At 52.8% G+C, this 27,732-nt stretch overlaps 6 protein-coding genes across 6 annotated transcripts; 3 read left to right on the forward strand and 3 right to left on the reverse strand.

Annotated features, from left to right (window-relative positions):
- Positions 1-5,078: 5,078 nt before the first annotated feature.
- Positions 5,079-6,313, forward strand: BDP81DRAFT_417668 (uncharacterized protein). Its single transcript, XM_060589647.1, has one exon. It carries the CDS (start codon positions 5,191-5,193, stop codon positions 6,010-6,012), a length of 822 nt encoding a protein of 273 aa, XP_060449527.1. The 5' UTR covers positions 5,079-5,190; the 3' UTR covers positions 6,013-6,313.
- A 5,838-nt stretch (positions 6,314-12,151) lies between these two features.
- On the forward strand, positions 12,152-12,720 carry BDP81DRAFT_124642 (uncharacterized protein). Its single transcript, XM_060581648.1, has one exon. It carries the CDS (start codon positions 12,369-12,371, stop codon positions 12,654-12,656), a length of 288 nt encoding a protein of 95 aa, XP_060449528.1. The 5' UTR covers positions 12,152-12,368; the 3' UTR covers positions 12,657-12,720.
- A 2,770-nt stretch (positions 12,721-15,490) lies between these two features.
- BDP81DRAFT_310334 (uncharacterized protein) lies at positions 15,491-16,618 on the reverse strand (the record flags this gene model as incomplete). Its single annotated transcript, XM_060583630.1, has 1 exon — positions 15,491-16,618. The coding sequence occupies one exon, from the start codon at positions 16,616-16,618 to the stop codon at positions 15,491-15,493; it is 1,128 nt and encodes a 375-aa protein (XP_060449529.1).
- A 4,524-nt stretch (positions 16,619-21,142) lies between these two features.
- Positions 21,143-22,540, reverse strand: BDP81DRAFT_366528 (uncharacterized protein). The gene is made up of 2 exons (XM_060586523.1): positions 22,242-22,540; positions 21,143-22,191 (listed from the first exon to the last, which is right to left on the reverse strand). Exons 1-2 carry the CDS (start codon positions 22,272-22,274, stop codon positions 21,322-21,324), a joined length of 903 nt encoding a protein of 300 aa, XP_060449530.1. The 5' UTR covers positions 22,275-22,540; the 3' UTR covers positions 21,143-21,321.
- A 212-nt stretch (positions 22,541-22,752) lies between these two features.
- On the forward strand, positions 22,753-25,314 carry BDP81DRAFT_124669 (uncharacterized protein). The gene is made up of 5 exons (XM_060581649.1): positions 22,753-23,001; positions 23,069-23,193; positions 23,249-24,691; positions 24,743-25,016; positions 25,088-25,314. The coding sequence occupies exons 1-5, from the start codon at positions 22,927-22,929 to the stop codon at positions 25,286-25,288; spliced, it is 2,118 nt and encodes a 705-aa protein (XP_060449531.1). The 5' UTR covers positions 22,753-22,926; the 3' UTR covers positions 25,289-25,314.
- On the reverse strand, positions 25,088-27,676 carry BDP81DRAFT_124672 (lysophosphoplipase A). Its single transcript, XM_060581650.1, has 3 exons — positions 27,442-27,676; positions 27,063-27,385; positions 25,088-26,988 (listed from the first exon to the last, which is right to left on the reverse strand). The coding sequence occupies exons 1-3, from the start codon at positions 27,583-27,585 to the stop codon at positions 25,341-25,343; spliced, it is 2,115 nt and encodes a 704-aa protein (XP_060449532.1). The 5' UTR covers positions 27,586-27,676; the 3' UTR covers positions 25,088-25,340.
- Positions 27,677-27,732: the final 56 nt, after the last annotated feature.

Genomic DNA, 27,732 nt, shown 5'->3' on the forward strand with positions numbered 1-27,732 from the left:
TAATCACATTATAAATCTAACTAAGGAGCAACACTAAAAACATAAAATCAATTGAAACTACTCTGAATCCTATTCCTCAGATATTTCTTCATTAAACTGACATGTTCGCGCATTATGGCCAGTGTTTCCGCAGACGCCACATCGCCGTTGACCTGTTTCTGTCCTCGGCCGACGACCACTACTCTGGCGCGTTTCCTCCTCAATCTGGGCCGTAGCCTCTCTCTGCGACTGAATTTCCTCTGCCTCAGCTACAGTAAGACTTCCTCCTTGTCTGAGACGTGTTTTCTTAGCCCTCCTGCGTCGGCTAAGTAGGTTATTTTCCTCCCGGAGGATCTGGACCTCCGACCTTAATAAGGCAATCTGGTGCATAAATCCCCGCGCTCCCTTTGATAAATGCTCTACAGCTTCAATAATTGAAGTTGGGGAGCTATTCTGATGGCGGGAGATCCTCCTTTTGATGAGTTCGGACTGAGAAGAGGCCTCTATTGGGTTATTTGGCGTCTAAGAAGTCCACGCGGGGGGTGTTGTTGGTAGGGACCCTGGGGGTGTTGGAGTGTATAACTTGACATCAAGCTTCGAAAGCACACTTTCGGCACTCAAAGGAACAAGCCCGGCCCCTCTGAAGCCTCCCTGGATGTTTTTTACCGTTAGGGCTTGCGTGAAAGCGTTGTGAAATGCAGGGAAGAAGTCCTCCTTCGTAATATGGGTATTACCCCGGCGCATCTTATCCTCAATTTGTCGACCATAAGCCGTCTTTAGTGGCCCAAAGCACCCAACGTCTAAGGGCTGAAGTAGATGAGACGAATGGGCCGGCATGCAGAGTGTGACGATATTGTTTTCCTTGCAATATATCTCAAAGTCCGCAGAGTGGTGACTTTCGTGCCCATCGACGACGAGGAGGCGATAACTGCTAGTTGCACGCGGTTTTGTATGCCGATCAAAGTGCTGGAGCCAGTCTAGGCCTCTTTCATTTGTTGTCCATCCGTTTTCAGACGTTGCGATGACCCAGTCGCGTAGGAGATCTGTTTCTATATACCAGGTGGAGAGGTGATATTGGCCTGCAACGATGATGTACGGCGGAACGCTATAGCCTGACGAACTGATGGCCTGAATGACTGTAACCCATTCACGATTGCCAGGCTGTATCATTTTTGTGTTTGAACGCCTTTCGGCACTCGTGACGACCATCCCGGATGCAATCTGGCCCATCATAAACCCAGTCTCGTCGAAGTTGTAGATATCGGAGTCCATAATGCCGTATTTCGCGATTGTGTTCGCCACAAGCCGAAACCACGCGTTTATCGCGTCTGGATCTTCACATTGGGCCCTCTTATAGTCGTACTTACGAAAAAGCGCGTCCGGAGCTGTGGTTGTCGTTTAACGAAGTTTGAAGCCCAGCGCTTCCCAACTGGGGGCGCGTCGTGGTCGACGAGCAATCGATTGGCCATTTCTTCCACACCACTGATCCGGGGAGGAAACGATCGGGAATCCAGGTCGAGGATATACTCAACTAGCTTCTCCTCTTCAAGCTCCGTCAATTTGCGTGAGTTAGGTATAGTATCTTGTCGTGCAGGTGTGCCTTTTAATCAGGTGCCTAGGGTCCTAGGGGGGACTGAATAGATTCTTGCTGCGGCTCGAATGCTGAGTTTAGGGTTTTTTTTTGGATAGCCTCGACTGCTAAGTTTAATTGGGCCTCTTTGCTTTGTGACGACATGATTATTTGTGGCGTGATACGCATTAGAAGTGAGGAGGAAGGATGAACGCGGTTGGGTGGGCAGCTCGCTTGTCTAGGCAGCTCGCTTATCAAGTACGTTATTCTTCTTATTATTAGTATTATTATTGTATCTATCTTATACTTCTTTAGACGTATTCTATATAGAATATTAGGAAAATCATAATGATAATAATGATAATAGAAAAGTTAATGATAGGAAGAATAGAAATAGAGCTAGCTACTTTGTGTTGGGCGGCAATCCATTGTGTCACCCACTTGGGATGAAAATGTGATAGTGTCTCCCTGAAGGACAGGCGGGTCGGTGACAACATTTCCAAACGTCCATATTATTCAGGTTTTGAGTCCAAATCTAGGACAACAAAATTGAGCGGGGCGAGAGAAAAGATGTCTCTCTGACAATATGATTTGGCGTTGTTTTCGACTTGAGCCAGTGGTCGCCCCTTGTAGCGAGGTGCAGATCTTGGCCGGCATCAAACGGTCAGGGTGCATGTACATCCTTGCCAGCCAGTCACATCATCTCGAGGAGTCGGATTTGCTGGTTGGTCGGTCGCGTCAGTCTACTGCCATGCTCATGGTCTTCTGGCATTTGACCGGCACCGCTTTCGTTTCGTCGAAAGGGTGTGAAGGTAATCGTCCCAACTTGACCGAGTGTGGTCCTTGCCGGGGCGCTGTCGAACCACAGTCCAAACCCCCATGTTCGAGTGAGCCGGGAGGGAGGGAAGCAGCGCGACGTACCGCGCTGCAGCGAGTAACATGGGACCATCCATGATCATATCAAGGGTTCGGCGATGCGTCGTCGTAAGCGGTTATTCAGAGCATCGGAGGCGGGCGAAAAGATTTGCTTGTCATCGGGAAGCCAAAAGACGTGGAGATGATGGGTGAGATTCTGCGGACAAGACTGGAATTTGGTCTCGTGGGTGGGGAAATGAGGGCGGCCGCGGAGTGAGCCTGGAGTCTTGTGAGGCGCAATTTTCATACCTGCAAGTCAATGAGGCCGGCCGGTCTGGAGCCAGCGCGGAGCGGAGAGCCTCGACCTTGTTGTTGAGTTCGTAGAGGAACGGGAAACACAGAGAGGGCGGAAAGCACCGAACACGGCGAGTTGAGCTCGGCCATTCAGCAGGGCCTAGAAAAGTGGCTCTGAACAGGGCAAGCCGCCGCAAAAGTGAGAAGCGACAAGCGGGCGAGGACTCAAGATAGCTCCATGTATGTATCCGTGTCTGTGTCCGTGTCTGTATCCGTAGCGTACGGAGTAGTCAACTTCGTCTTGTAGTCTTGCTGGCGGCCGAGGCTCTTGAGGATTTTCAGTGCTGGCACCAAATATTGGATGCTTGTCGATCATATTGACAGGCGTAGGATGCAGTGTGACGCTGTGACTATATGTAAGAATGCATCCGTCGCTCGACGACAATCAAAAAGGACAACTGAAGCAGCGGTGGCCGGGTATTGACGCAATAGACATTACGTGAATGGAGGGGTTGAGGGAAGCAAGGCTTACGTAGTCCCATGCATGGCATCATGTGGAAATTAGAGGAAGAAGATGCCCGCAGCTAGCAGCCAGCAGCAAGCAGCCAGCTCCATGGTCAATGTTGAAAGGAAGGACGAGGAAAGGCGGCCGACACGACGGCAGGGGATTGAAGTCAAAATGGAAGGCCGTTCCAACGTCGTGGATGAGCCGCTAGGACCCAGCGGGCCAGATGTGACTGTTCCCGCCATTGCCATTGGCAATGCGACAGGAGTGGATGAGAGGTGGATTTGAGAAGCGTGGCATGGAGGTCATGTGATGCCAACCGAGACAAGCCACGATCCAGGGCAAGAGCAATGGTGTTTACAGCCTGAGGTCAGGAAGGTAGGTACCTACGGCAAAGTACCTTGAGTGACGAGGCAATTGGTGTTTCTACATATGTACCTTCTTCCCTGGGCGCGGAATGGAAGGAATAAGGGTGAGAAACTCTGTTCTTTCCAATTGAGCTGAAGTTGGAGACGGGGCATCACGGCATGAGGCAGGTGCGCCGAGTTAGGTAAGAAGGCGCCGGGAGACATTTTGGAGCCTCTTCCTTCCACATTGATGACTTGGACTGCGGGCAGGAGTTAAGGTACCTTGGAATTAAGGGAAGTTGCTCCAGATATCCAGGCTTGCCCAATTGGTATTCGTACCATTCGCTGCCGCTGCGCCCTTGCTTCCCTCCATCCTGTTCTTCAGGCACTTGTCCGTACTCCGCAATGTACTTCGTACTTAAGGTACTACTCCGTACGGCTACCGCATGAGCAAGAACGCGGGTGGCACCAGGGGATCTCGGTCGACGGTCAAAGCTGATGTGCGCTGCGTTCGCCTTGCCTTGTCATACCCAAGATTGTTGGAGACAGGAGTTGGTGGGCGAGCCGCGAACCTCCGGCTTCCTTCGGTGTTCAAGACTTCAAGTATTTTGGAATTGAGATAGACCTATTGCAGCCTGACCGGTCTGGAAAGTGTGGTGCTGCGCTGGCAATCGGTCTGGGAAGACATTGATCAAATAATGCTCGCTACCGTACCTTAGGTACCCAAGGTTGGTTGACGAAGAAAGCCAGCCACCTGGACTCCCTTTGTTGTCTCCCTGCGACTGCCAAAACACACAATTTTCAATCCGGGCAGCATGCAGCTTTCAACTTTGGGATGCCACCACCAGCATGGCACGCCGCACACCAACCTGAAGGTTGTGTGGGTTTCGCCTGCCAGGCCTGTCAAGGAAGGAAGCTTTGACGTTGAGTTTCCCGTCCTTGCCCAAGTAGGCGCTTTGCAGAAGGTGGAACTTTACCTCACCCTAAGGTAAGCAAGCTAACGCCCGAGGCTATTTCGCAACTCCAGTCCGAAAGCTGCAACATCCACACCAATCACTCCAGCCCGGCAATCCTAGTGTAAAGCCTGGAGCCTGAATGCAATGTGAGCGTTCGCAACGAACAAGGCAGCGTCCGCGGTGGACGTTCGCTTCGGCACGGCAGCTTCAACTTCATACCAAACGCCGTCATCTTGGCCACCTTAGCTTCAATACCGCTTACTACTACCTTCCTTACCTTGCATTACCTACACGTGTCGATGCCTTGCCACTGTTCACAGGAAGAGAAAAGAAGACAACAACTCATGCCCGGAGTAATAGTGGCGTCTGTTCCGGCCACTCGTCATCTCTTGTCTCTATCCGCCTCTGGCGCGCTTCTTTCCTCTCTGCTCCATTACGGCGTATCCGTACACTACTCCGTACTCTACCCTAATGCTTAAGGTAAGCTGCCTTCATCCACACCTTCTCCGTTTTCCAGAAGCTCCGCGTTGCATGGTGGACTGACTTTGACATGGTCCACGGTAGGCTAATCACCCTGGCTTCAAACGGCGGCCCAGACCCCGGCTCGCCAACTCGGAAAGACAACCTATTTGTTCGCGCCAGGGCTTTGAAGCCGTTTCTGTAAGGCATGACAGCTGTTTCGCAATGGGTCATTGCCCCGTTTCTCGCAGCACTATCTCGGGATTCCTCCCTCGTCGGTCCGTCCAGGCTACTGGCCCGAAGAGCCTTGTCAGAGCACGCCGAACACAACGGAGCCTGCCGGTACTCCTGTTCGTCGTCAACAGGTATGATTACACAGTACCTGGCCGAATCCGGCCAAACTTGGGTCATGCGGCTCACATACATACATACCTTGTACGGAGTAGCAGTTTACAGTACTGGACTTCGTCTGCCCGTATTCGTTCAGTCTTCACCTCCCTCCATGATTTGGACAGCCTTCACGGTTGCGTGATACGGATAGCACCCTCAGAACGATACCCCAGCTGTTCGCAGATGCTCCCCTTGCGATGCTACACGACACAAGTCTTTTCCGATACTCTGCTTTCTAACTCAGTGCCCGGTGTTTGGACATCGCCGCTCGTTCTACTTCGTACATTCTACCGCCACGGATACCTGCGCAAGTCGCGGCTAGTGCAGAACTTGCCGGCGTTCGGCACCATCCTAGTTTCCTTCTTGTGGGTTTGCAATACTGGCAACGCCCCAACGGCCCAATCCAACCCATCATTCAAGCTAAAGCCTCGTCCGCCTTGCCCTACCAAAGAACATTCGATGAAAGATTTGAATGTCGCTAGGCTGGCTTCCCATTGGGGGCACAAAAGGATTTTCCCCGCCATGGGTGCTTCTGGGCAGTGGATGCAGGTAATCTGGTCTCAGTGGGCACAAGCGAAGGTGGGAGAAGAAGAGAAGGAGAGCAAAAAAGATCTGCCACACAATGCATGGTCGGCCCAGTCAGTGGCCACGAGCTGATCCCCTGCAAAGGTCCTGCGGGTTTGCCTCGATGCGGACAAGACTCAACTGCCACATTTGCAACCTCTTTCCTTGCCCTTAACTTGAGAATATTAAGTACCACCTCATGATACGCGCGCAGCATCTCGGAAAGCAAGAATCGTTCGCTTGGCCACGGCAATTTCTGTTCGAGAAGATAGGCGTTGCAGAGGCATATGCAGCATCGCTGCGCTTGTCGGGTGCCTAACCGGCGTGGCTGACTTCTCTCTTCTTGCCCGACTATCCGTAGGAAGGATGCTGCTTTCGTTGTAACAGAATGCTGTTTTTTCTGGCAGGACACCAGTAACTGCAATGATTTTCTGGGGCGTTCCCCCACACATGGCCAAACCCAACTCACCCACCCTGTCTGAGAGAGTCCCGAGCCGCACGGAGAGATTCGTGGCGCAAAGACACAACGAGGAACCGGATCGAAAAGGATCTTCGCCTCTGGCCGCTTGGCTGCAAATGTACCGCTCTGGGCCGGAGATAATCTGCCCATACAACAAGCAGTCTATCTTCACCAAGGAAGGTTGCGACCTAGGCCGCACCATAGCCATAACAGCCCATACAGCCTAGACTCAAGTCCGGAAACCTACGTCGTTACATTGGCACTCGAGCATGGCAGGCCTCTTTCGCTCTCCAAAGAGACCTGGACCTTGAAAGTGTTCGTGGTGAAGTCATGGGTTCTCCATAGCACGGGCCTGTCGACCGTTCTGCCACCATGCATGCCCGCAAGGACATTCAGACTTGGTGCTCCAGACAGGACGGTGTATCCGGAGGCCCGGTCGTACTGTATCCGATCCACTGCTGACCCCAGAGTGGCCTTTACGGATACCAAGTAATACATAGCTCCGTGCATGGTATCGTCAGCAGAACGAGCCAATCGGACGAGCAACTCGGGAGCCGGAGCAGGACGCCCTGCCGTCTCTCTACCTGAGAGAGAGCCTTTGCTGTTATTCTTGGTCCATGTCATACCCTGGGTATTGTTGATTGCTCTCCTCTTCCGCCAGCAAATGTCAACGGCATGGGACGCATTGGCTTTGAATCGTGTTTGTTACATGTCAGAACTCTGGGCCCTGCGCCACGGAACCTCGTGGCCGGATCAGGTTCCCTCTGAAGTCAAACAGAAACATTTCATCAGGCCCCACCCTCCCAAGGGTGACCAAACTTCAGCCTGCCGGAGGAGATCCCGGGGCCACAGAGGCTCAACCTGTCAGGCGCAGGGGCCTTGGATTTACATAGCAAGGTACACCGCGCACAGGGACAGTCCCAAGCTCCCAGAGCATGGTAGCCGAGCCACATGGAGGTGGAAGATTTTGTCGACTTGCAAATCGATATCGAAGTTGTCCATACAAGGCAGCTGGGAATGGGAGAACCAGATCAATTACTGTGAACGGAACAATCCAACAACCTGGCTGCCGGGCGTGGTCGGAGAAGTACGCAGCGGTTTTGCTCGGATCAGATTTGATTGCAACCAAGACGGAAAGGAGCACAGCCAGGGAATACGACGACCTCATGCTCGAGTTTCCAGGAGACGACTCAAGATCGACCAGCGTGGTCTACAATGATACAGATATCCTTGTCGCGAATGGGGATTGAGACAGAAGAGATAGAATACTCCCGTGGAAGCGGTAATGATGTGCCACGAGGCCTTGTGCAACACGAGGGAACGGCCAATACATCATGATCAAGTCACAACCAAGAGGTATCGTTTTGACGGGGTCCTGTCTGTCAAATCCCTTACTGCCGCGGCGCACGATGACCGTTGGCCATGAACGGTGGCAAGCCACGGCAAGGTATGCAGGAAAGGGGCGACGGCATTCGGCCGTATGTTGCACTAGCAAGCATCTTTATGGTTTGTCGTCTTTGCGGACAAGACGTTACTGCGTACCCAAGGGACATGGCACGCATGGCAGATGGGCAACTAAGAATGCGGAAGCCCTTTTTCTACCTTAGCTCTAGGCGATACAAAACATGGCATGCGACCACGGGTGGGTAGCGCCCGTCCTGTCTCTCTCGGGCAAAGTACCGAAGGAGTACCTTGGTCTACAACCGGGCCCCAAGTGCAGACGAAAAGAAACGGGCCGGGCCACGATGACAGGAGACGTTTTTACATGACATCCATGTAAAGACGTGGTGCTCCCGGCTTCAACAAACGAGATGGGAAAAGTGGTAGGGCCGAGAAAGCGGCATCGTTGGGTCGGTTAACCGTTGGCAGGTAGGTACCTGTCATGGACAGACAGGGCACCGTAGATGTGATGAGTCTGTCTCGGTGCTGTAACGATGCCACGTCCGGCTACATAGCTCAGCTCACTCTGAAGGTTCAACCTTTTCCCAGATCCATGTCATGGTAAGGGTACATTTGAGGAGGAATGACAGCGGTACCTTGTGGTACCGCGCCGGGCACCACAAGTCGAGCTTCTCCAACCAAGCGCAGGCGCCTCTGGAGTCTGAACTACCTTACAAGGCATATCCCGTCAGCGGCAGCGTGAGCATAGGGTACGGATGCTCGTGAAGTGTGTTTCTAGAGCTGTATCTGTACCTTAGTCCCCTTGCTGCTGTCACCCTGGGTTATGTTCAGGGTCTAATTCGAAAAAGAAAGGGTACACAACGACTGATAGATGCTTGGCTTCCCGGCCGGGGCGCCTCACGTCCTCGTCCCGTCGCAGAACTTACGGCAACGCCAACCAGAGGTTCCAGAGGCACCGGCCAGAGCCAGCCAAAGTCTGGCAGCCCTACCAGTACCGTGTTGTGCATCCATACCGGTACAGATAGACAACCTAACACCGACCAGGAGTGGAAACGGGACAGGGCAATCCAATGTCCAATCCGACGCTCCCGCTGTGAACCTTGGGACGGGCTGGGTCCGGGCGAGCGAACAGGGACTGCCAGCAACAAACAGCACTTCAGAATTCTGCCGAAGAACGGGACATGCGGTAATACCAATGCTTAGAGTTTAGACAAGCTGCGATTGTCAAATACCTTGCCTCTGTTGCATTGCAATCAGACGGTTTTCTGCCCGTGGGACCATGGTCCATCCATATAAGGGTTGCTTGAGGACCACCGGCCGGAACTTGATCGAGAGCAAAAAAATAAATAAAGGGCTCTATTACTCCGTACCTACCCCAAGCTCAAGCTGCATTGGCTCTCAACACTTTTATCTTTATTTTTATTTTTATTTTTTATCGTCATTACACCTCACACCAGCTTCCTAGTCACCTCACTCCACCTTGACCTCAGTCGAATTTTTTTTCCTTCCTCATCCCGCTGCTCGACCAGTCACACAGCATTAGCCAACGGCACTTGCCTTGGGCCTCCATTGCCATTACTGACTTTGTCTGGCTTGCATTGGCTGTTTGGGAGAAGAAGAAACCACCAAGCTTTGCTGTCAAAGCACACCTACATCACACCCGGCACTGGCCATCGCTGCCGTACCGCATCAGCACCTACCTACCGTCAGGTACCTGAGCTACCTAGGTATCTCACCTACCCAACCCAAGGTACCTACCTTTCCTTCACCAAAGGTAGCTTGATTGCCTCGGTTTTTTTTTGGGTGCTCCTCAAGTTTCCATTGTAAGTTTTTCTATCCTGCTTTCCACTCTTCTCATGCATGCCCGGATCGCACCAATTCCCTTGCTCCTTTCATATGCTTCATTCCTCCTTTTCATGACCATGTCGGCGCGACTTCCTTACTCGACATTCCTTGACATTATATGGCCCCTTCCCTGCTGCCGTCCTTTCCTGCCCAAAACCCTCGGACCATCCCGTACCTTCCTTGACACTTCGGCGTGGGGCACATCATTCTGACCCTCACCCTCACCCGACCTCACGTTCCCTGAAAGTTCTTTCCACCTTGGGTGTGCCTACCTTACCTTACGGATACGGATACCTAGACCTCACATTGAGATTCACTTTGCAACTGCACTTGCCTTGCTGTTGCACTTGCAGTTGCACTTGCACTTGTACTTTGCCCGTACTTTTTCTTCATTCGTGCCCTCGTCCTTACCCATCACATCCATGCGAACAATAGCACCTACCCACCACCGACCGGCAAACCTTCTTTCAACTTTTTCTTAAGCAAGAACCACATCCTCCGGTCTTCTTGAATTCCTCTTAAAAAAACTTAATGTTTCCGACCTCTTTCTTCCTCCCTTCCCACACTCCGCCCGCTTCGTTTAGCATCCTCTCCAAACACTCCAAGTTGACTCAGTTCTTCAACTCAGACACCTTGATTTAACAACCACCCCCTTGCTCGTCAACCTCATATCAACGTTTGGCCTCGCTCAAGTGAGTTCAAACTACCCGCCTGCAGACCATCACATCATGTTTAAGACGGCAGCATCACCTACCAAAATAACCATAAAAGTGGCGTATGGCAATGCTAATACAATTTCACAGACTCGAGAAGAAAAATACATTTTGCAAACCAAGGAAAAGGTTGAACGTCGTTCTGCCACCAAAGCGACAGGCCTTTCTACCAGACGACCAAAAATCAACAGCTGTTAGCGAGCGTCACTTTCCATCTTCAGGGCCAACTACCTACTCCAACAGCAGCACCGGCACCAAAAACCACACAACCCAGGACATCGCGCACACAACGCACAGAGCCTCCAGCACGTCCGGACCCTTCTAGACGCAACCTTCGAGACCCCGAACTTCCCAAGCTTCCAGCTGCTTTCGATTCAAGATGGCCGTCGCGGGCCCCTGCGCCCACTCGTTCAAGATGATCAAGTCGGACAGCACCTTGATCCAATGGACCTGCAACCTGTGCCATTCCGGACCCCACTGGAGTATCTTCGAGTGCCGGTATTGCAAGCTGCACACCTGCCGGCCCTGCACTCAAAGCGCCTGAGGTGCATCGTTCGTCGGCACCGTTACTGAGCACCCCAGACGACACCGACTGCGGGAAAGATGGTGCTCACCGTGAGGGGATGGAAGATGAAGGCATGCCGGCGACGTGGGGGTTTTGCATTGGATGCACTCGAGGTATGTTCACAAAGACACACTGCCGCTCACCTCGAGCAAGTCATCTCGTTCGAAGTCGGGCTACATGTTAGTTGCTTCTGATGACGCAAACTCCCTTCCGTCACCACCCAGACACAAATGTCTCGCCCTATCCGATCCCCGATCTCATTACCTTCTCTTGTTTCATTGCCTATGAGGTTTCCAGATGAGAATACCTGTCGGTGGACAATGCGGCACGGCAGTTGCAAACTGTGTCATCTTGCAATTGATGGATGTAACCTACTAACACAAGCCTAGGCCCCCTTTGAGACGTTCAAACGCTGCACGACTATATTGGTTCATCCCGACGGCGATGCACCACCAAACACGCAATACCAGGCGTATGCGCCTGAGAAATGCCCTGGCGATCGATGTCAGTCAGTATTTTTTCAGATCGGACGACATCGGATACGTCTTCGCGGGGTTCTCCCCCCCCCCCCCCCCCCCCCCCCCCCCCCCCTTTGATTCCTTCACTTTCGGCGGCGGCCGTCGACACGAAAAAAGCCATGCAACTCTTTCCGTTTTCGATTTTTGAGTTTTTTCAATCATTCTGTTTGCAACCCTCCCCGGACGTTTTGAAGGCACGCCGATTACACCACCCAGACAGGACCAGCTCCGCCACCCCTGCCGTCGCGGCAGGGTCCTCGGTCTTAACTCTGGTTTAGCTCAGTGGTGCCGAATTTCGGTGCTGCATGGCGCACGTGGGACCCTCTGGCTCAGGCACCTCTGCAGCTGGCTGCAGCTTCGGCGGGGAGCGCATCCCGTCCACAGGGGGGTGACGCCCTAGCGCCTGTGTCAACAGCTGAGCCCCTGTGCGATATGATGCCCTCGAGTTTCCGTACCTGGCTGAAGACGGGAATGATGCGACGGCACCTTTCCCGGTCACAATCTGGAACCATCAGGCACTGAGCCTAAATCGGCAGGGAGGAATCATCCATCCACAGCTCTCGTTCGTTCGCCGACGCTCCGGCCGGTTAGCTCCTTGATTCGACCGCAAGAAGACGCACCCATCGCCCGTTCTCCATTTCATTTCACACTTTTGATCAATACGTAACGGAGTTTTTCGGCCGCGCAATGCCCAATACCCCTATTCTACGGCAAACAACGACCTGGTTATTTTCTTTCCTCTTTTCCTTTGGGCAAACCGCCAAAGTTGGCGGGGCAGGAGCAGGTGAGGCGAGGGAGCGCGACGGATGTTGGTAGTGGTACTAGTGAGAAGGAACGGTTTCTTTCTCTAACAATAGATTTCGGGTCTTTTGGGAATGGTTCACGGAGCATGGCAAACAGAAGAAAAAACATGGGCTTAGATCACGTCACAACAGCACGCAAGGCTGATGGACTGGAACGGCGGTTATTTGTCAATTTTGAGCTTTCTTTCTTTTTACCTCCTGACGCAGAATACTCCTATTTCCTCACGCTACCTTTTTTGCCTTTTGGTCAGTTATCATCCTGAGTTTTGTCCAAGGAGTCTCTGCATCACATCGAACCCCTTGCGCTTCGGTTTCGCATATGATTTGATGCTGCCAGGCCAGAACGGTATCGCGTCCGGTTGGTCAAGCATTTCTATAGCGCTTTCTGGGTCGGAAGAAACCATAGGTTTCTATGTGTGTGCCATGACATGACGCAGGAAGACCAAGAAAGGTGCCAAGCACTAATATAAAAGAACAAACCCTAATGTATTTCTAGCCATCATATCATGGTTGATGCGCCCTGTGTCATCCAGAACTTGCCATGTCATGTCACCTGTGACCTAGGACGTTGGACCTTTCGGTATGTGGGCGGGATGTCTTTTGTTAGAAGAGACGTCGTCGGTCATTCGGATGGAGCACTCGGTGTCACTTATGGTCCGAGGATGCCGGTGAAGATATGCCGGTGAATATGCGATGGCGTTTTGGCGGTTGCCACTGAGATGCGTTATGTAACCATCCGCCTTCGCCTCGCCTCGCCTCGTCTCGGGTCTCCTTGGCTTAATGTTTTCTTCAACGGGAGAAGTCGGTGAAGAAGTTCGGTGTCCACGTTTTCGGGCGGACGGGAAAGAGTAGGGAATTTCGCGTTGAGGGCGGGCTGCCATCTTGTTATTGGTATCAAAAAACTTTTTTGGCAAGGCTTTTTTGTGTTCATGTTGCACAAAATGTAGATCCGGGGTTTGTGGTTGTACAAGACGAGTGTTCTCGGGTAGAGCATGGCGCGACCTCGGCATGGTGTTGGCATACATACATACCACATACATACGGTGATACACACACACATGGCATGGCATGGCATTTGGCAACTTGTACGACTACATCTGACAGCAGGGCCGGCCGGCTGCTTGCATACATATTTCTCCGAGGTCAATCGATTCACTTGGGCGGTCCTCTTTTTACCCTATCTCTTGGATGAGCGGGCGAAATTTTACGCGAGGCGGCGGCGGGATTCTTTTTTGGTGTAACTTACCTAGTAGGTAGAACGGTTCAAATGTTGTCCATGGGAAACGTACAACACGCAGGGCCCGAAGCGCGTTGATGAAGGAAGAGTCGTAGTTGGTACGGATACTTTTGTGTGGTGATTTACACCGACGAATTCGACGACGGGTGTGGATGGGATTGGGCGGGAATCTGATGGAGGAAAATCGGTGATTGGGGGTGGGCTGCTGATGATGATTATTGGTCAAGAAACATCACAGTTGGCGCTTGTGACGACGTATGACGGTACACAAAAAATGTGGATGAGGCTCTTGGGGTGTGGGAATGGTTTTCATGGCTGGATGTTTTGTCTACCATCTCGGTGAAGACTACCTTATTGTTAGTACTATACCTTTTTCCCTCAAGCCTACTTGTTATTTCCCAATTCACTCCGCCCCAGCCTTTCTTACCAATATGTGAAGAAGGAAAAGAATGATGAGATCGTGATGGGAAAAACTTTGAGCCCCATTAGCTGGGAACGTGTAAGGCAGATAGATACCCAAGGGTAAGCAGAGCGAGCAGAGAAGTACCAAGTTGACATGAATGATCGACTCAAAAGATGGTTTCAACGGGGGACGGATAGATACTGCACATCACAATCGCTGTGAAGATCAGGGGAATTATCCCCGTCTTCCTTCTTCTTCTTCCTCCCTCCCCTAGGTAGCCTCTAGGTCCCCCGTGCCCCTCCTCTCTTTCTGCCCTTTCGAGATTACTTTCTCGACCGTTAAGCCTTCATCGCGCCCGCGGTACACATTCAAACGGGTACCGGGGAACAAGGGGGTCTAGTTACGCGCGGAGGGGGGGCTGCTCCCCGTTGTGCACGCCTAGGTAGTTCGGCCGGCAAGGCGTGGGATGGGCAAGTTTGCTTTTGCTTTTTTGGGGAGATCGCAGCGGGCGGCGGTTGCGTGATCGCGGGAAGCCTCGCCGAATCTCTCGATGTTTTTGTTTCAGTGATTATTTTTAATGTTCTTCCGCTGGGTTGGTTCCCGCGCCCATTCATCTCCTTTTTGGTTTATTAATCAAAGTACGGATACTCTGGGCAATCTGGGGTATCAGAACCGAGCAACAACGACCCTGGTGGGTATAAATTTATGTGTTCCCCGCTTTATTTAACGCCGATGGGCGCATCTTTCTCGGGTTACACAAAGGGCAACGAGCATATGAAACTTTGGGGCGGGATGGTGTCATTGGCGATGGGCAACGTAACGGGCAACTCAAGAGGGAAAGACAGAGGTACTTACTTACAGTGACGGTTCAAGGATGGCTCACATCATACATGAAGTTGCAATGTTACATGTGTCAATGGCGGTGAGGCTTCTTATCTTGATTCCCTGAGGTTCACGATGCCGCGGCGTTTTCTAGTTGCGTTATCATTTTCGTGGAAATCAGGAGATGATGACACGGATGGCTTTTTTTTTCACGATGCAGATGGGTTGATCGGGGGGTTCGAGAAAAAAAAGTTGGGCTATGCGGAAAAGGTGTGCGATTTCATGCGCGAGAGGGGCACGGAGGGGTCAGATAGGTTGGTTACACGGCATTCTACTGCTCTTTTTTCTTCTGCTTATGCTTCTGCTTATGCTTCTGCTTCCCACCTCCCCTCCCCCCGCCCGTCCACCTGGTATGATGCCGTATCTAGCGAGAACTTCACATGTGATACTCCTCCCCTCTCGTGTGCTCGATTTCCTTTTTTTTCTGGGGCCGTGGTGCCAGCCAACGGTGCCAGCCAACGACAACATGCCACCAAGACTCCATCTAGAATGCTACCTGTTTTTTTCCGCGGTTTTTTTTTTGCTTTTCCTTCTCTTCCCCTTTTTGGGACATGTGGGAATCGTGGGATAAGACATGTGTTATGGCTCTTCTTGTGAAGAAAGTTGCCTGTTCTAGTCTAGAGGCAGGAAAAGTGGAAAACGGAAAGATGGCTGCCCAAGTGGGGAGAGGAGGAGGAGGAGGAGGATGGGAAGTGGGCTGCAACCACCAACATCAGGAAATCTGGTCTGCGAGATATGGACCCTTTATGCAACAGCAACGGTCTTCTTCGCGGCGGGAGCCGGTATGTCCCAATCAAAGACTGTCCGCTCGGCGTTGCGTCGGGTGACGACGACATGGTCGCCCACGCGGACCTGAACCGTTCCCTCCCCGGCTAGGGAACCGTCTTCCACGGAAGGAACTTTGAGGAATGCGTACCGGCCAAAGACGGGTGCGTATTTGTGACCCGAATCGACGCGGCGGTCCTTCATGAGGGTGTTGAGGAGCTTGCCCTCGGGTCCGGGAGCTGCGCGGCCGAGTGCGTAGTCGACGTTGAGGGATGTGCAGCGGCCGCAGTTGGCCGTGAGGAGGAGCTTGGCGTCGGAGGAGGCGGGGAGGGAGAGTTCCGCCCAATAGTCCTCAGCGAAGGGGGCCTCGGAGGAGTCTTCTACGACAATGTTGGGGCGCATTTTGGGCATGATGGGGGACGGAGCATCCGGGGTTTGAAAGGGTGTCAGGGATGGGTAAGATAGGGAGGAGTCTGAGGTGATGAGGTAAGGGGCGCAGTCGGTGAAGGTAAGCCAGGCTTGTTCTTCAGTTTCGGACTTGGAGAGAGACGAGATGGATGGGAGATAGGATGTGATTGAAGAGAACAGAGAGGAGGATTGCTGTTGTTGCTGTTTGGCAGGCGCCCCGGGGGCGAGGGTGCCGAGGACACGGCGGCGGCCGGAGCCAATGTGGACCAGGATTGTGGAGAAGCCGAAGCAGGCGGAGAAGAAGGCGTCGTATGGCTCCCCCATACGGAGTGCCTCGGCGGGACTTCCGTGAAGGTCGACCGAGATGGGCTCCAGAGACGACGTGTCCGGGACGAGGGGCACCGAAAGGGTCGTATCCTGGAGGAGATGGTGGTCGATGAGGGGCGGGGTTGGGATGTTGTACTTTACTAGGATCTCTTCGCCGCCGTCTTCGTCGGGAGAGCCGACGATGTCCTGGGAGAAGAGAGCGCACTGGGGAAAGGTGGAGAGTTGCATCTTCCGGAGGGTCGAGTCCGGGTTTACTTTGAACAGCATGTAGGTCCTGTCGTGGAGGATGCCTTGCGGGGTGAGGGTTGCCGAGGTGAGGTGGATTGGGCGGAGAGCCTTGATGGGGTAGACGTTGAGAGCTTTGATCTTCATTTTGCGTATAGATGACGGTGTGACGCTACGATGTATGAGTGTGGTGGTGATGGATGGATTCAATTGCGGCGGCTCAAGGTGATGATTCCCCCTCTCTCTTTCGATATGCACGGGTTAAGTCGGTGTGACGTTGTGGAGGGGTGAAGTTGATTTGGAGTTGGTTGAGAGTTTGAGCAGAGCGCACGTCAGTCGGAGCTTTTTTGGGGTAAGAGGAAGGGGAAAAGGTAATCTGATTATTCAGGTCTAGCTACGTGCAACGGAGCAAGGATGATTCTTTCCAAGGGAGAAAAGCAGCACATGGGACGCAGGAAAGGGGGGCTGATGGAAGGATGCACCCACGTATTCGTAGAGTAGGAAGCCGCAACCGCCGATATCGTAGCAGCCTGACAAAAGGTTAACTTGCCTGGGGTCGCGAATGGTAAGCAGAAAAAGTAAAGAAAAAAAAAGGAGCTTATTCTGCCCGGGGAGAAATTTCGGTAAAATACGCGATATCTGATTTGGGCTGGGCATTCTTCCTCTTTTCGGTCACTTGTTTTTTTTTTCTCTTTCAGAGACAGGTTTGCGCAATGTTTCGTTTCGAAGTGGTTGCTTACGAATATCGATGTCGCCGGGGTAACGTCGGACGTTCCGAAAACGTTTGGGTGAGATAAGCACGATAGCAAAGATAGCGGGGACGGAGACCAGGTGTTGACGGAGCCAGATCGGGGCTGAAGCCGAAGGTTCCCCACGCCGAGAGGGTCCCCGACCGCGGAGGGGGGCCAGGTACTCCGGTGAGAGCTCAATTCATTAACCCTTTTTTTCTACCTCAGGTCGTAGAGGTAGCCATACTCGGACTCGCAAGATCGCGTGCCAAAGTGGAACATTTGATAAGATAGGACATCCATCTCAAAGACGAGCCGCGACAGACATGTTGATGATACAGGGGACCTCAAGAAATGAGGAAAGGTATCCCGAATAGGCGGGAGCAGAGTGTGATTAGGCAGAAACACAGCGGGATTCTGCCCGCTCCATCTCAATTAGGGATGTGATGCCAGGTGCCAGGAAGAAAGTGCAGGGGAGAGAACATATTCGCAATGGGCGCGATGCTCCTGCAAGCTGCAAGGCCGATGATGCAGGTTGGGCGGGATTCTGACTCGGAAGGGGCAAAGAGCGACGTCGATGAAATCAACCATTTGAGCCCCCCCGGGTGGGTCCCCCGCTTGTTCCGCACCATGACACCCGCGTCGCTTACCGTCTGGCGGACCCGAGATCCACCGGGCCCGAAGCACGGGATAACTACGGGGCTCTTCCGAGAATGGCAACCGGGGCGTCACTCATTGGCTAAGCTTCTCAAGGCTTAGTCTGGGCACGCCGGCGTGGTTGGAGTGTCGCTGCCCAAAGCTGGATACCATGTTAAAAAAAATTTTGAATTACGCGGATTAAACTGAACCTCGTTCTCGCTGCCCAAAACTCCACCGACATTTGATAGGTTCGCGTCCCTTTCTCCCTCTCATTTATTTCATTATTAGTATCATAATCCCTAACTTTCTGCCTCCTGACTAGTGAAGAGATTAACCAGAATGGCAACAAATTGACATGACTCATGTCTTTTCAAACGGCTGTGAAATTTCCCGCGGGAACGCTAAAAGGGGGCCCGTCTTCTAGCTTAGCTCCAGGGAGCTTGCTGCCACGCATCCACGCCTTGCTTTTTGTAACTTTGCTCGCATGGGGGATCGCCCACGAGCTGCAAGAAAGAAAAAGGGCGCCACCAAACGCCCGTTAGCGGGGGCTGTCAAACTTGCTTCTGAAATTGTTCTAGGCCCTTTCTTGACGTTTGATGCCGGGCCGCAACCCCCATCTTGCCCCCCTCCCCTCTCCCTCGTTTGGGTATCAGGGAAAAAATAATGAATGAGAAAAGTAAGAACGGGCGTTCGATTGCCCGTGGTGTGGGAGATGTGATGCTGCCATGCATGGTCATGGCCCTCTTGCATTGCGCCCCGGCAGGCATGGACATGTTTAGATGGTATTTTAAGAAACCCCATTTGCCTCGGCGGCTCGGCGGCTCGGCGACGTCAGCGAGATGGGGGACAAGGAAAGATGGTGAAGCGAAGAGGGGCAAACTCGACGGGGAGGAGGAGGCCTTGCCCGGGGAAAGTACTTTATCACAGTATTTCGTATGACGGAATACACGTATATGCTCGCGTGCCGGTGCGTGAGAATACTTACCGGGAGCCAACGGCGCACTGCCGACGATAACCTTTGCCATGCTGTGCAGGTCTGGATTCATCAACGGTCAACGGCCAAGGGGGGTGTTTGGTGATTATCTCTACCAAGTTTTGGCAATCTTTGCGCATAGAGTGGGAGCACGTACGGGAGCCGAAAAGTCGATGACGCCGATGACAGCAACATCGGTCAGCGGACCGGTCCGAAAAGGGGACGCCTCTGTGAGCTCGATGCTCAAACGGCTAGGCGGGATTCCCTTGGCATTAGCACTGGGGGATGCTGCAAGCGTGATTGGGCTGTTATGTTCTTTATTTCAATGAGAGACTGGCACACGACAGCTTCGTTTGATGATCAACGGGATAATTATCGGCTTCTTCTTGGAGAATTTAGGCAGTTGAGGGCTTGGAGCTGGGAAAAGGGGGGGAGCAATTCCCGCGGGATATGCTTGCGAAGTCGCTTCCATAGTATCAAGTTCAACAAGGAGCAAGCAAGCATCAGTCCTTCGTACTTTCTCTGATAGTATGCTTAGATTAATCCCCACGAGGACCCTGAGATATAGCTGCCTACGATCAGAGATTTGGCTGCCCGCCCATATGATCCCAAATATCCTCGGGCGGGTCAAACGCTCCGCCCTGTGCAAATTCCATCGAGGCCAGCTTCTTTGTCACAGTGGCTGGAAGGGCTCCTCGCCTGCCTCTTTCTCTTGTCCGATCGGCCGATAAATTGACAACTGACACGGGATGTGTTGGGACCCATGCGATGGTTGTCAGCCAGTTTGTGTGGCAAATGGGTTATGGGAATTGATCGTATTCACACCTCCAGATAGTCCAACAACGCTATACTGGCTTATACGAAAACTCTCATCAACAGCTCGTCGTATAAGAGACAAGACAAAGATCATGAAACGCTCGCTGACTCGAGATGATGGCCTGATGTCTTGGAGTTAAACACTGGCAGCTTCAGCACTGCAGTAACAAGATGGTTTAGATATGGTGCTACGGATAACTCACCCCCCCCCCCCCCCCCCCCCCCCCTTTCCCCCGGAATGACCTCATCTGGCCTTCCAACGGCCATGTCGTTCGGCTAGCCCATGGCTGACGAGGGCCCTTGTCCAGCGGCAGCCAGTGGATTGATTCACAGACCATTCCAGCCAACGTGATCCTCCAAGGTACCGTCACGCCAACACTGATCCCCTACCGAAAGCCGTTTTGACTGCCCAGTGTCCTCACAACATCCCTACGTCCCCACTACGATCCCCCCTCCTACAAGGCCCTCTCCTAGGTGCCTTGTCTCTCATGCTATGATGCTCAGCGGCAACCGGCTGACCTGGTCTGCCGGACGTCCCGGGCTGGCTGCAGGATCGAAAGGGGTTGCCTTCCCTTGCCAAGATTCGCGCGCTTGTGGACACTGGAGAGAGCACCACCCTGCGGGAAGTTGCGAACACTGCATAATATTTGTGGCTTCCCCGGGGGGATGTGTTGCCAAGATTTAATGGCGCGGGTTTGGGAAGCAATCCTGAAATGTGAAATGAGCGCTCATGCAAAGAAACGGAAGCGAGTGATATCAGATGTCAAGACCTGGTCTATTTCATCCTTATCATCTAGACTACTATGGAGTTTTGCACATTTTGGATGGAGCAGGCTTTTGATTGTCACTGCAGCATCCGATTTGCATCTCAATGTTGGAATGGTGGTCTAGATCATGTTGACCCTGGGGTGCATGCGGGCGCATCTGTGACATGTAGATACTCTGGTGTTTGTATTCTACATGTATCTTTCTTTTGTCATGTAGTGGATGCCGTTCTGCATGGGCTATCACTGTGGTGACTTGTGTTCCATAAGGTCCGTAGTAATGTTAGCTCTCAGAGTTATCTCCTTTCTAGGGTTGCATTAAGTCGTGTTTATAGTGAGTTTAGCCACGGGGCGCTGAAGTGTTGAGATGCACTAGGCAAATGGACTTAGAATCGGAAAGTCGTAGCTGACTAGAATATCTAGCAATGTTACACAATTGATTGTGGCGCGATTCACATGATATATTTGCTTCTTCATGACTTTGATAGGCCCAAGATGACTACTAGACTTACGGACTAGGTGTGATGGTTTTGAGGCGTTAAAGTATAATCCTATTCAAGTCATAATGTTCGTGTTATTGAGGCGATTACAGTCCCTAAATTTCAACGCCCCCTAATGCACGTTCGCTTGACATTATCGCTCATTCGATACTTTTTGCAGGATAGCGTGAGGTTTTACATAGGAATCCAACGCACCAATATTTTCTTTCTGCTTTGTACCGAAAGAAATGCGTCTTGGCACGGAAACGGTTGTCACATTTGGCTCGTGGTCCATTCCTCTCGGCACACGCAACGACGCCACAACTGCCTGAACGAAGTCTATTCTCTACTATGTGAAAGCATGAACATGCAGTTCATCCTCTACGTTTCAAAGCCTAGTTGGAGGGAAGCCTCACCATACATATTCGACCATGTAGAGTGGCATAACGGTCTAGGAACTGTAAACGGCCGCGAACCTAGCCTCCAGATCCTTCTCGGGCAGAAGCGGGAGGCCCACAAGCTCGTTATCGAGCTTGTCGTAAGCAGACTTGTATCTGCCGCTAAGGAGGGCAGCCTTGATTAGACTAAACATCTTGAACTCGTTGGTCGGGTCCTCCTGAGCGGCCTTCAGGTTCTTTTCCAGCTCAACCTCCCCATCAAGTTCGGTCTCCTTCCACTCAGTGCCGGGCGGTGAGTACTTCTTGGCAAGCGTAAGCAACTGCGACTGGGAGACTTCAAACTCTTGAAGCTTCAGGTTGCGGTTCTTGGTCGCCTCCGGGTTCTTCAGGGCGCCTGCAACAGCCTTGCCGATACCAGCGAGACTAGTGCTTGCGAAGCGGGCGTGGCCCCCGTTCGTGATGGCGGCCGTCTTGTTCGCGTAGTCAAAGGCGATGGGGAACTTGACGACAAGATCGGTGAAGCCACCGACGGAGAAGATTGTGTACTCGATCTCACCGACCTTCTCCTTGAGGTAGTTCTGCGTGTCGGTCAAGGGCTTCATCATGACGGTGAGCTCAGCCGCCGCCTTGGGGTCGGTCGTGAAAGAGCCCCAGTCGGAAGGGATGTAGCGCTTGACGCCGGCCTTGATGGCGGCGTCGATGATGGTTTTCTGGATGAGGAGGCCGCCCTTGCTGACGGTTGAGACGATGACATCCTGCCCCTTGATGGCCGTGGCGATGGTGTCGACTGAGGAGTAGTCAATTGCCTTGTAGTGCACACCGGCAGGGAGGTCTTCTGAGGCAGACTGGGCGCGGCCGAACACCGTGACATTGAATCCAGCGCTGGCAAGTTCAGTGGTGATTGCGGTTCCCAAGAGCCCTTTCTGTAGATTTATTAGTACCTCTAGCTTCTGAGACCGAAGTTTGAGCTTACGCCAAGGAGAGCAACGTTCTTGAAAGAGCTCATCTTCGTAGTTTAGTGGTGAGAATCTAGTGATGCTTTCGAATATTAGGTGTTGAGATGATTGTTGTCGTTTGTTATTTCTTGCATATTGATCGTTCGATGTTGCCGCGACTCTCATGTCCCCTTATACATACAATGACATACTATCGGTTGGGACTGAAAGTCCGACGGCATAACGAGACGACTCCGTCATAATTATTCACAATCGGGTTTCGATGCTTGTTTCAACTAATTTGGCAATCTTTCGGGACTTTGGATGTCGAAAGTACAGAATCGAGGAGGGATGAGATGGCGCAATTGTGGAGGAAGCACCTTTGTTCAGTCCACCCGGCGGATATAATTATGTCTCCAAATTGACGATAGTCTCGGGCCGCTCTGAACGCTGATTTGCGGAAAGCTGGGGTAAGCTAGTCGAGAACGACTGTAGCGGGGGATACAAACCATCCCAGAAACATCCGCAATTGGATCCGCCGTCTCTTCCGTTTACACAAAGGGCGGAAGCTTATTAATATCCGCCCACTTATAGATCCCCCCGACTACCCACGACAACTCCCGCATCAAGCACACTGTTTGCCCAACTTTCTAGCGGATTCAAACCATAGCCCTCTTCTCTGTCCAAAATACTTCCGAGGGGCGAAGAGACCACCTGGCAAACATGGCCGGTGTCGCTGATGCCACCCGTACCGGCGAGAGCAATGCGGAGGAAGCCAGCAAGAAGCGGATTTATAGTGTAAGCAACTCCGCTTGCCAGCCATCCAGTCAGAGCCATCATGAACTAATCTAATCACCGTCCACAGGCATGTGCCTATTGTAAATCACGCAAAAGACGATGCGATGGAGGAGAGCCAGCCTGTGGGCTCTGCACTATGTCGGGCGTACCCTGCGTCTACACTGAGCGCAGGAAGAGAGGCCCGGGGCGGAAGTCAGTGCCCAGTGCGGATGTTTAATTCAGGGACAATTGCTGACTTGTCACTCAGGAACAAAGCCGGGGTCGAATCAGAAGGGAAGCGGCAGAGCAACGAGGCTGAACTCAACGGCCTAGGCAATCAGTCATCCCTTGATGATCCAGAATTCGCAGGGCTTGTCGATACTCTGTCTTCTCAGACGGTTCCCCCTACAGAACGTCGTATCAAAATACCGAAAAGTCTGGCGCAAAGACTTCAGAGCTATGCTGCAGAACAACAACAGCGCAACCCCGCTGATCCTGGGCCCAGCCGGCGTGAGAGGATACCACCCTATGCTCTTCCCTTCCTCCCCAAAGATCTGTTCGGGCGGTCTTCCGTACTAGAAGGCCTCCGTAACGCCCGGAGTCAAATCGAGGCAAACATTGACCCGAGACCGTTCAGCAGAAGCACATTTGCGCGCTTCCCGCCTCAAGACTACATTCTAGACCTGGAAATCACCGTCATGGAAGAAGTGCAGCTCTTCTGTCCCGCCATGACCCGGGATACATTCCTAGAGCTTACCGATAAGCAGTACGGAGTTCATTCCGATCAAAACGACTGTGATACTTCAGCTAGGCGTTGCATAGCGAACGCCCTGTTCGGGGCTGCCATGCGGTGGAGGACCGCGAATGATTCCTTTGAGCACTTTGGCGGCTTGAGCTGGGGATACTACAAGAACGCCTACTCCATTTTCCCAGAGCTCATTCTTCAGGGGAACAATGTGTTGGCGTGCGAGGCGATACTGGCTTTAGCCACGTTCTCTTTGGGCACGGCCGATACCCGCACGACAGCACAGCTGGCTTCTGCTGCGGCCCGAACTGCCCAAATAATTGGGCTACACAGGAGAGAAACCTATGTCAACCTCGATGCCAAAGAGTCAGCGCGACGAAAGCGAGTATGCTGGGCCACGCACATACTAAACACCGACATGATGGCCAGATTTGGACTATCCCATCCCTTTGCTCACGGCGATGTGACAGTTGAGCTTCCAGCCGAGAATGCGACCATTTTCGATGGCACGTCACAGATACCGTGCTTCCTCAGGAGCATGGCACAACTATCTAGAACCCAAGTCAAACTCCACGAAAAGTTCTCTGCACACAATATCCAGCTCCAGTCAGGCACAGATCATCACATGATGCTGATACTGTCCACATGTGAGCTGGAAGAGTGGAAGACCTCGCTCCCACAGGAATCGAGACCGGATCCAGCCACTCTCTCGACGACGAGAGAGCTCGACATGCCGACCGCCCTCTTGCATTTCATCTACTTTAGCACCCTGATCAAGACGCACATCAACCTGGCACGGCTCAAGAATGCGACGAGCATTCAGCCGTCGTCCCCGCTGTACAACGAGTGGGTGAATAGGGACGCATTCCCCAACATAGAGCAGTCGCACGCCAAGTGTACTGCAGCGGCGCGGGCTATTATTGATCTTCTACGCGTGATGCCGCCTCAACCATATGTGAACTTATGGTAAGTCTCTAGCGTCGTTGCTTCGAAGCAGGTTATTGACACCTTTGACAGGGTTCTCCTCGGCTATCCCATCATGGCCAGCTTAATCCTCTTGTGGTCTGCACTCGAAGAGCCGACCGGGTCAGATGCCCTTCTCAATGTGAGGGTCATGGGCCAGTTCATCCAGTTCCTAGCGGGGGTGAAGGAGGAAGGCTGCGATTTACACAGCGTGCTGGACGGCTGTTCAAAGATCTACAAGATTGCCAAATACGTCGTCCACACGCAGAGAGCCATGAGGTTGTCGGCGCCCTTGGAGGAAGACAATGACGTCAAGGAACAACTCGAGGTAAGTTCGAATTGGACGCACTTTTTTTTTTGTGTTTGACGGTACGGCGTAACTGACTTGCGTACTTGTAGACTCTGCGTTTTAAGCTCTCTGGAGTCACGGATTGGATGTATCTTGCCCAGGGTCTACTGAGCAACATGCCTCTACTTTGCGCACAGGCAAGAGACATTTTTGCAGATGTTCTTGGGATTGAGCAGGCGAATCCCGAGTATGGGGCGTTTGCCCCCGAGTTGCTGATGCCACACAGGCATAATGTATTTTTTAGTTCTTGAAAGAACTTGGTACTTGCATTGTACACAGAGAGATGATACCCCATAATTGAGCTCATAGCAATGCTATCAGAGCAACAAGAGAAGCCACAGTCACAGCAGCCGCCACTCGTGCAAGTTCGGCTGAACTCGATGCACCGGACGGGCTCGCCGTGGCCGATGCCGAGGCCGAGGGCGTGGAAGAGGTTCCTCCGCCACCGGTACCACTGCCGCCATTACCTCCGGCGCCGCTGCCACTGCTCCCACCACTTCCTCCACCGCTAGCCCCACCAGTATTCGTCTGACTACTCCAATACGTCTGATTCCACTCCGCAAACGACAGACTCGAGTTGAGTCTCAGCTTGGGATCGAGATCGTCCGCCGTGATAGTACGGGTGGCAACCTCTCCGTTCCAACAATGGCGGCGGAAGCACTCCTGACACTGATCCGGCAGGTCGATACCGGCCCTGATCAGACTTCCGCGGATCGTCGCGCAGGCGAGGCAAGCGGGCCACGCTGCATCAACGGTGCCGTTGCCGTAGGTCGCGAGGTTAAAGGCGTTGTCGACGGTGAGGTCGAACTCGTTGTCCGTGAAGGAGGACTTGAAGAAGGAGAAGTTGCTGTAGCCGGACCACGGCGAGTTGGGTAGGTAGAGCACCAGCGGCGTGGGCGGCGACGTCGCGGCGTCGCAGCCGAAAAAGGTGGGCTGCTTGGTCAGGTTCTGGGTCACCAGCGTCGCGACGTCGGGGATCTTCGGGAAGGGGATGTTGCCCTGGGCCGCCGACTGCGCCGTGTTGACGAGGTTTGTGCCGTTGACCCAGTTATACTGCGCATCTGAGGAGGCCTCGTAGACGATGACGAAGTCGACCTGGCGCTCGGGGATGATGAGAGGCCGGATGGGGTTCGTCTCCCCGCCGAGGCTGCCGTCAACGAGGAGGAGTTCGTCGATGTTCTGCATGGCGGGGTTATAGTTCTCAAAGGGATTCGGATAGGTGGCCCACAGAGACTCGTTGAATGTCTGGTTGAAGGACTCGGCGGTCTGGTTGACGAGGATCACGCGTCCGTCATCCTCGAATTGAGGGGGAGGCACGATGACTGTGGTGTTTGGCGGGCCCATTTTGAGCGCCCGCTTGGCAAAGATTGGGGTATCGTACCAATCGTCAATGAACCAGGCGTCGAAGGCGTCGGCTGTAGACCCCTGAATGAAGGTAAATTTGTCGAACCCCTGAACGCACTCGCTGCTGTTCTGGGCCGTGCCGTTGGACATGGAGGTTCCGAGGTACATTGTCGGCATGAAGGCCTGGATTCTTCCACCTCGCCAGCTTCCAAACTCGAAGGGGGTCACCTCGTAGGAGGTCAGATTGAACCCGTTGGTGTTGTTTCTTCCGGGCCACATGATGCCGCCGATTGTGGGCGACTGTCCAGGGATGACTTCGGACAGAGCAATAATGGGCATCGGGGCTTCGCCTGAAGAGAAGACGGTTCCGGATTGGGCGAGATCAGAGTAGTTGCCATATGTGCGGTTCTCTGGGAGGTACGTTGCCCAGAACTGACCAAAGGCATCTGCGACGGAGACAGGGAGTCCCGTCTCTGCTTTTGCACCGACATTCTCAAAGATGTCTGTCAAATAAGAGGTGATGTTGCCGTCGGGACCCAGGGTATAATCCACAATGAAGTTGATCTGTTTTCTCAGGGCACTTATAGTGATGAAATCGTTGGCGGCTCTGCGCGAATTGTGAGCATGTTACATAGAATGGAGAGAGAGAAAGTGAGATAGAATAGAATCGGAAGGACTTACAGTGTGCTCACGGTCAAGGCACCTCCGCCACTCAGACCGGTGATGTATGACAGAACCTGCGTGAGACCCCCCGTACGAGCGGCAACAGCAGCCGGGTTGCGAGCATCGAAAGCCTGCCATATGCCGAGACCTCCAACACCGGACTGCGTGCCGCCTCCGGAGACGGACAGACCGACGACGGGGTAATTGGAGGTATTGAGCCGTTGGATGTAGCCCTGGACATCGAACCCCGAGATATTTGCAAGTGTGAGGTAAGAGCTGAGCGCAGGGATGACCTTTTCACAGCGGCTTACTCTCCAAGATGCTTCCGGTCGTGAAAGCCCCTATGATATGAAGTCAACAGCCGTGGCTGAATCTCATGGAGATGGCCTCAAGTTACCTCAGAAGCGGGTCGCACTGTTAATCCTGAGGGACAGCTTGCGTAGACGGGCGCGAAGGGGTCGACGTCTCCCTGTCCCTGGGCAGCGGCGAAACCGGCCAACAGGAAGACTCCCCCGAGATAATGTGGGTTTCTCGTAGCCATGGTGTCGTAAGAAACAAGAATTAGACATAAGGAGCCGAAAGCTGCTCGAGCTCTATCGTGATTTGGTAGGCAAAGCTATCTTTATCTACCAACTCCCCAGCACTAGTAGTAAGCTAGAAGTGAGATAGGTAGTTGTCTCTACGAGAC

This window comes from Colletotrichum phormii (genome assembly GCF_030913505.1).
Source record: "Colletotrichum phormii strain CBS 102054 chromosome Unknown BDP81scaffold_3, whole genome shotgun sequence".
NCBI classification, from domain to species: Eukaryota; Fungi; Ascomycota; class Sordariomycetes; order Glomerellales; family Glomerellaceae; genus Colletotrichum; species Colletotrichum phormii.

Coding starts and splice junctions, on each gene's coding strand:
- BDP81DRAFT_124642 (XM_060581648.1), top strand. CDS start 12,369: ATGGACTGGAACGGCGGTTATTTGTCAATTTTGAGCTTTCTTTCTTTT.
- BDP81DRAFT_417668 (XM_060589647.1), top strand. CDS start 5,191: ATGGGTCATTGCCCCGTTTCTCGCAGCACTATCTCGGGATTCCTCCCT.
- BDP81DRAFT_366528 (XM_060586523.1), bottom strand. CDS start 22,274: ATGAGCTCTTTCAAGAACGTTGCTCTCCTTGGC. Junction 22,192..22,241: donor AGAACGTTGCTCTCCTTGGC/GTAAGCTCAAAC, acceptor ATAAATCTACAG/AAAGGGCTCTTGGGAACCGC.
- BDP81DRAFT_124669 (XM_060581649.1), top strand. CDS start 22,927: ATGGCCGGTGTCGCTGATGCCACCCGTACCGGCGAGAGCAATGCGGAG. Junction 24,692..24,742: donor CAACCATATGTGAACTTATG/GTAAGTCTCTAG, acceptor CACCTTTGACAG/GGTTCTCCTCGGCTATCCCA. Junction 25,017..25,087: donor ACGTCAAGGAACAACTCGAG/GTAAGTTCGAAT, acceptor GCGTACTTGTAG/ACTCTGCGTTTTAAGCTCTC.
- BDP81DRAFT_124672 (XM_060581650.1), bottom strand. CDS start 27,585: ATGGCTACGAGAAACCCACATTATCTCGGGGGAGTCTTCCTGTTGGCC. Junction 27,386..27,441: donor CAGTGCGACCCGCTTCTGAG/GTAACTTGAGGC, acceptor TTCATATCATAG/GGGCTTTCACGACCGGAAGC. Junction 26,989..27,062: donor GCCTTGACCGTGAGCACACT/GTAAGTCCTTCC, acceptor CAATTCGCGCAG/AGCCGCCAACGATTTCATCA.